General features: G+C 32.8%; 1 protein-coding gene across 1 annotated transcript; it reads left to right on the top strand.

The window, feature by feature from the left end:
* The first annotated feature begins 4,592 nt into the window (after window positions 1-4,592).
* LOC122602375 (SKP1-like protein 1B) lies at window positions 4,593-6,786 on the top strand. Its single transcript, XM_043775069.1, has 2 exons — window positions 4,593-4,986; window positions 6,472-6,786. Exons 1-2 carry the CDS (start codon window positions 4,687-4,689, stop codon window positions 6,643-6,645), a joined length of 474 nt encoding a protein of 157 aa, XP_043631004.1. The 5' UTR covers window positions 4,593-4,686; the 3' UTR covers window positions 6,646-6,786.
* The last annotated feature ends 1,018 nt before the right edge of the window (window positions 6,787-7,804 follow it).

Genomic DNA, 7,804 nt, shown 5'->3' with positions numbered 1-7,804 from the left:
TGGCAGCTCTCAAAAGGAACGAAGAGCAATTCTTTGCTAAGAAAGCAAAAACCTTAGAGGAGAGTCAGGCAGCTTACCTCAAGTCAAGAGAGATCAGACAAAGAAAAGAAGAAATTCTCAAGGTAACTCCTACTCTCACTCAGCAAGGCATGAACTTGAGTATTCAAAGGAGAGGGATGCCCAAGTTGTACAATCTAAAGAATGTCAAACCTACTACACTTGGGCCAACTGAGTGGATTGAAATATTCAAGCTGATCAAAGACAAGAAAACATCACAATATGATCCTCTGCTCAAGATGGCTGGAGAGCAGATCAAAGACATCAGAAGCAAAGAACGAAAATACAAAGTGAAAGATTCCTTGCTCAGCTCTGCCAGACATCCATATCCCCCTCCTCCTCCCCAGCAACCAAGAAGTGTCACGAAAAGGACAGCGGCTGGTCAAGCAGTCTCTCAGCTCCCCTCTATTCTCAGAGCTGTCCCAAAAGCAAACATTGAAGAAGAGCCACTTCTTAATTTGAAAATGCCATCGAGAACTCTTTTCATTGATGGAGAGTATGATGAAAAGATGGGAGGTTTATGTTTCTGTAATGTTCATGGTCATGAACTATTTTTTCGAACAAATGAAATTAGCATTGCTTCTTCGGCATTTCTGGTAAAGATTAGGAAATATTGCATCAAGTCCTCTAACAATCAAGAGTTTGTGAAGCTGATTGATAGAGAACTTCTGAAGCCAGAAAGACAAAATGATGCTGAATTGATCAAGGCCAAGGAAGAATGCATGTGGGAATAGATTGCTTATAAAATTGTAATGTTGATATCTTGTAACATGTTTATCATATATATAAAATCAGCATTATACCAAAGATCTCTTGTCAAATAATTATTAGTGCAAATCTTCTACTCAGCTAAGTCTTCTCAGCGAATAGGGGGAGATTGTTGAGTTATGGATTCGCTGAAGAGACTCAGTGAGTGACTCGTTCAGCAAGCTCTCAGCGAGCGCCTGCATCTACAAGCACGATCTATCTTCAAGTCTAAAGGATATGTTCGATGACTCACCGTCCAGTATTTGTAAGTCAAATATGAGCGGGAAATTGAAGATAAGAAGGATGGTCCCAAGGACACGTGTTGCAAGATCAAGATGAAGCCATGTGACCTTGTACTATGTCTGTGCAATGGAGTCTCTCTTTCATACCGTTTTTGGAAACAAACAAGATGAAAGAAAGAGACCTCTGCAGATCTAAATGATCTACCAATAGATAGTTGACAACCTTCATGTGTCAACATCTACTAGGATTGTCATGTGATTCCTTATCTGCCTATAAAAGGAATCACTTGACCTAGCCACCAGGGTGGTTGGGGGTGTTCCACATTCTTTACTTTATTCTTTTTGCTTATTTGTTAAGTTTTTGTGTGTTCAAAAACTTAACGAATCTTTTCTTTTTGTTTGTTGTTGTTGTAAAACAACCATCCATGTTTTCATCGTTTAGTTTGAAATACATATAACTAAACTAATTCTTTACTTTTCGTCTATATTCTTGTTATTTCATATGAACATTATAAGTTAGTAAATCAAACACAAGTAGTGCATTCGTGGACCATCAAATTATATATTCCAACACTTTGTTGACATGAGCCTATGATAATTTAGTTTCGATCATGATTTATAGATCAAGTGAGTGAGTCATATACAATGGTACATGTTTTTGACAAGATTGTATGTTGATAGTAAATTTTAATTATTATGGTTAGAAAACACAAATAACTTAATCATAGTGTTTGATCAGACAATTCAAAGAGGTATATATTTGTGAAATGGAAGTTTCGAAACGTAGTTTTTCTTTGTTTGAGATAAAAAAGCATTGAAATTTATATTAACTAGAGGAGTAAGTTGTGAACTAAAGCAATATATATTTGTTTTAGACATGTTGGATAGAGTATATTTGTATCGCATAATACCTCTACGTAATGATTCTCTTTTGAAGTATTCTATTTGATAGTACCAGACTACTATAGTATGAAATCGGTATCGAATTATTTAAGAATACTAAGGACTTTTAAGAATTAAAATTGAAACCATTTGACATGGGATTTCGATATTGAATTATTTCGTACATCCCTTTTCTATAAGGCTATAACGACATCTTGCCACTATCACAAAAGAAACATGATTTGTAGAATTTCCATAAACGTAGATAAATTTATTCAGAGATCAATATACTAGAAAAAAATTCCTAAAAGACACAAAATTAAAAATTTATGAAAAACAAATCCAAATCAGGGCAAAATCTAAAAATTTATAAGAAAAATTTGAAAATCTAAGATAAAATTTCAATTTCGGGAGGGCATCTCGCCCCAAAGTGAATTTATTAGAGGTATTCTTGTTATTTTTTCATTTCTCTGGTATTACGTACATACTATCACTTTTAAGCTATTTGTTTATATGTTTAATTTTATTTAATAGCTTGAATCCACGTAAATCTCTACCTCTCTTCAAGTTACGATATTAATCTACAAAAATAGATTATGTAGTTTCCAGGCTATACTGGTTGTTGTAGATGTTAAAATGTGTTGTAAGAATTGGTTAGGGTAATGAATTTTGTTGTGTCATGTAATTTTAAAATTCAAAGTTCAAACCCTACATCATCAGCTAAGTTAATAAGTGTTTATTTTTTTTTATCATGGCATTTAAGTAGTAAGAAACTACAAACCTAAACCGCTGGACATATATATTTTTTCTTCTTGTGATGAGCCTCTTATCCTCAAAACAGACGATGAACGTAAATTCATTAGATGTGTTTCTCTATTTCTCGGGTATAAGATGGTTTCTAACTGCTAATTAAGATATTGATTTATTCTATTAATGGCTTGAATCTTTGTGGATCTCTTTCCATCCAAAAGGTTTTTGTTTTGTTTTTGAAAAAAAACTTTTATTCACCAAAAACCAACACAAATATGGAGTGGCCAAAGATTAATTACAGTGTACAATGACTATATATTGTTAATATAATCGAAATCGTAACTGAGAAAAAAATAACCGACTAAAACTGAACAAACAAAAATTGATTGGCTTTTGTTTTGGAACATTAGATAATCGAAACTTCAATTTTGGTTCAAAACTCAGCCTGTGCTCACTAATGGTACAGATCAGGTGTCGAGGAGTCAAGTTTTCAACAAACTACTCGAGCTTATGCTCATTCATATATAATAAATTTAAAGGTCAAATGGATAAATATGACAATTCGTCTGGTATTTTGTCGGCTCATTTGAATGTTCGTTTAGTTATTGCTAATTGATCGAGCTATTCCATCCCAACGAGTCAAACAAGCCCTACTACTAACTTAGCTAAAGCTAGGTCTACAGCCTTTAAGGACTAAAATAAGTTTTGATATAATTATAACTTACAATGTTCGCCATCGAATAGGTAAACGATCAAGTTTTCTAATTCGGCCAACTAGGAGTTTTGGAGATCATATTCAGCAAGTTACTTCAAGTATTTTAATCAATTACATGAGTGTCTCTTTTTTTTGTTGCTTTATGTGTCTTTCTCTGGCTCATGATTAGAGTCGGTTCCTTAACACTAATCATCTGTTTTTGCTATAGAATTTGAAACCACTCGGTAATAGCCCAGTGGTCACCAACCGCCACTTTCCAAGGGGGATCCTGGGTCGAGTCCTATCAAAGACAAACTTGAAGGGCATTAAAACTAGATAAGATGGAGTATATGGATAACAAGCAAGTGTTTGGATCACCTATTGTCTTCTATAGGAAAAAAAGTATTGATTTAGGTTAAACCAACGAAGCACTTATAATCTATCCAACAGTTATCAAATTATAGTGTCACGAGTCATGACATGTACATTGTCCGATCCCCTCTCCTAACCATGACCTTTTGATGAATAGTAGTGTGTTATATATATAATCTTTGTGACACCCTAATTAGTAATCATCTTTTCCACGATATTGCTTGATCATCATTGTACATCTCATCGCAATCCTTTGGTAATGATACTTGTGTAGTTGTGTTAAACTTATCACTACACTGTTGATTGTCTTACAAAGAAATGAGATAAGGACGAGTAATGAGTACATTGGATAGAGTAGATGACTTTAAATTTTTAAAAGCATATCTTATAACTGGTATATATCTCGATAGTTGTACATGATTGAATCCATATTTTTAAAGATCGTTTATTAATATAATTATTGTGGGTTGAATCACAATTAGTTGATAGTATATCTTATTTTATCGGACTCGATATTGACTTATTTGTATCAAACCTAGTGTGTCGATGTACAATCCAATTTGATTCATGTCTTAATCTAGTTAAAGTCAAAATTAAAATTCCTTACTAATAAAACTTTTAATGGCTCAAATTAAAATTACTAAATTACGATCCATCAATTCAAACTCGACCTGATTACTAGCTCTAAGAACAACCAAATACATTAGTAAAACTCTATCATTAGAGTAATTCAAAAAACTCAAAAGGGTTAAAATTATACATATCTCATAAATACGGTCTCCAATTGAAAAACCATACAAAAATCCAAAGGCCACCCACCACATCATTACTACCCACAACCACAATCCATACATCATCTTCATCTATATTTCCCTCAATTTGACTTTCCCCTTTTCCATCTTTCCAAGGATTTCATTTCATTTCAATTTTTTTAAAAGAAACATGTCTTCATCAAAGATGATTGTTTTGAAAAGCTCAGATGGAGAAACATTTGAGGTTGAAGAAGCTGTGGCCTTGGAATCACAGACAATAAAACATATGATTGAGGATGACTGTGCTGACACAAGCATCCCTCTTCCTAACGTCACTAGCAAGATCTTGTCCAAGGTTATTGAGTACTGTAAGAAACATGTTGAGTCTCCTAAGAATGATGATACTAATAAGTCTGCTGAAGATGATCTCAAATCTTTTGATACTGAGTTTGTTAAAGTTGATCAAGGCACCCTTTTTGATCTTATCTTGGTCTGATCTCTTTTTCCCTTTTCTCCTTTCCTTTTTTATTTTTATATAATATTATATGATCTAATTTGTTAGTCAGATTTAATGGGTTTTTTTGTTTATAAAAGTTATTATATGGGTTTTTTATTTATTGATTTTGCATATGATTATTTGGTATCTACTGTTATAAGAAATATGATAATTTTATGGTTTTTTTTATAATATTTTGATTTGATTTATTGTATATCTTGGTTGCTGTTTAGTTATGTATGAAGACTGCTTGATGCATGAAATAAAACTTTATAGTATTATTTTTGATAAAACAGTAAGTAAAGTAAAACTAAACATTAAAAAAAGTGGAGTAAATTTAAGAAAAATACATTCTTTTGTTAAATCTATTATGGGGTTTTTGGAAGCTTTTTTGGGTTTGCAGTTTTTGGTGTTTGAAAAATTGTTTCTGTTTGGATTGAATGTAACGTTTAGAAAAAGAGCCCCGGCTCTGAAAAGCTCGTAAAAGCGTCTTTAAGAAAAAGCTAATTGAGTTTCTTGTTCCAGTTTTCGTGACTTTGTGGTAAACGTTATGTATGTGTATTACTGATTTGAATTGCTAAACAGGTTATGGATTAGTTTGTTAATTGATCGCTATTGAGGTTTTTGTATTGGAAGAACTTGATGCATATGCTTGCTGTTTGCTTACTTATTCATGTATGTTGTCTTTGAAGTCGGATATTATTATAGCACGGTTTCTTTCGGTTTGCATTATCTTCTCTTGTAAACTATTTTGTATAACATGGAATATTGGTCCGTTGTAGTATTTGACACAAATGTTTTTGGCTTGTTGCATCAGTTTTTAATCTGATTGAGTTCTGCTTGTGAACCCTCTGCTTTTTCATTTCATTTTTAGTCATGTAACATGTGTTGAATAGCGATATCTAATTCCGCCAGATCTTTATAATTTAGCTCATTCTTATCTCTATCATATGATTGTGTGCTCCTGGAAAAGGTTTTTGTTACGGTGGATGGAAGGCCACTGTGTGTCAGATTTTCTTGGCTCTTTTATCGAATGTTGAGTTTCTCAGTTAGTCGTGATTTGGTGGTTCATTTAGGGTTACTTGCATTACTTCTGAAACAGTATGTTTACATGTACCTTCTTTTATGAGGAAAAAATGTTTTAATCATTGGCAAAAAACTTCTATATTGATGGAGTTATAATAGTTGTTTGAGAGCAACTTGCATTGCAGTTCTTTTATAGTGTCTCAACTCATTGCTATTATCTAGTTTATATATATATAAAGCTATGTAGCTTGTACAAGCTCTTTGCTTATGGTCTTGGTAGTTGGTAGTAAAATGGTAAACATGCTTTTAATTGCTTGTGGCTCTTTTAGTTTTTTGCTTTTCACAAGTGAACTTTGCTTGGAACTTGGTCTTAACCGTAATGATCTCGGAGACATTGCTAGAATTGTATTATATGTTTATCATGTGGTACATAATTGTTGGCTGTTGTCTCAGGCTGCAAACTATCTGAACATCAAGAGCCTACTGGACCTGACCTGTCAAACGGTTGCAGACATGATCAAGGGCAAGACTCCTGAAGAGATCCGTAAGACTTTCAATATCAAGAATGATTTCACCCCTGAGGAGGAAGAGGAAGTCCGCAGGGAGAATGCATGGGCATTTGAGTAAAATCCCAAAGGTCTAGACTGTCTATATCAAAAAGTATCTTATAACTTTATGGGGTTTTCGTGCTTTTCTTAGAGAACCAACTTTGAACTTGTGGTGAATGCTATTTCTTATGTTATCTGATTCTCGTCTTATGTTGTTGGTTAAATGGTTTCCCCTGTTATTTAAAATTTGCAAGTTCTTTGTGGTTGCAATTTTGATATGCTGTTGATTTTCGACCCTATTGGTAATTAGTCCATCCGCTTGGAACCAAATCTGGTAATCTTTTCCCTAGTTTTTACTACTGTGTCACTCCCAGAACCTACTTGATGAATTTAGGGATAGCAAAACAGCAGTTTCAAAGAAAAATATTAGCGGATGGCAAACTGGCGCGTGGGATAGTGGTCGAAATGGGTCTGAGTCGAGATGTGCTTGTTTGGTCTTATTATTAAACACCTTTATTGAAGTTTTAACTTTTTAAGTGGTAAATACGTTGAATCTAATAAGAATAAGAAATAGTACTTGATGGAAATGTTTTAGATGCATATGTCTAGAAGGTCAAATTATGACTACTTCCGAACCATTTCATTGGCTTGACCAGTTTTTTAGCAACTACTTGATGCTGACCTTTTAAAAGATAATTTATAGCTGGAAATGAGTAATGACCTTTTAAATCTGTTTAAGTTTCCTCTTATATAGGGACGCAAATATTTTTGGTATTATTAAGGGGTAGAAGAGTATCTGCCAATCTGGCATGAGGGTATTAGACTATTTGTCATGATGGTTTTAAAAAAGTGGAGAGATATTTGTACCAAATGTTTTGATTAATCTATCATAAATATACTTTAGTAACTTGTATGATATGTTCAGAAAGTTATACAATGTGGTAAATTTATTAAAATTTGTGGTATAAATATCATTTCCGAAAAGCTTTTATAGAATATATTCTTCGTATCGTTCAGGTGTATTATATCCTTTTTTTAACTATCAATCATCAATTTATGGTTAAACTTATGAAATAAATGATTTAAACATCAGTTTAAAATGTTTTCCGTAAATACTTCCAAATAAATTTATTTTATTTTTTTGTTTTAGATCATTACTTATTATGTAAAGATAGATATATCACAATTTCTTTAAGAATTATGAAATCAAAATGACATAAAATTCTTAATGAATCCAA

The sequence above is a fragment of the Erigeron canadensis genome, chromosome 1 (assembly GCF_010389155.1).
Source record: "Erigeron canadensis isolate Cc75 chromosome 1, C_canadensis_v1, whole genome shotgun sequence".
NCBI classification, from domain to species: Eukaryota; Viridiplantae; Streptophyta; class Magnoliopsida; order Asterales; family Asteraceae; genus Erigeron; species Erigeron canadensis.
This window is presented reverse-complemented; position numbering and strand designations above follow the sequence as displayed.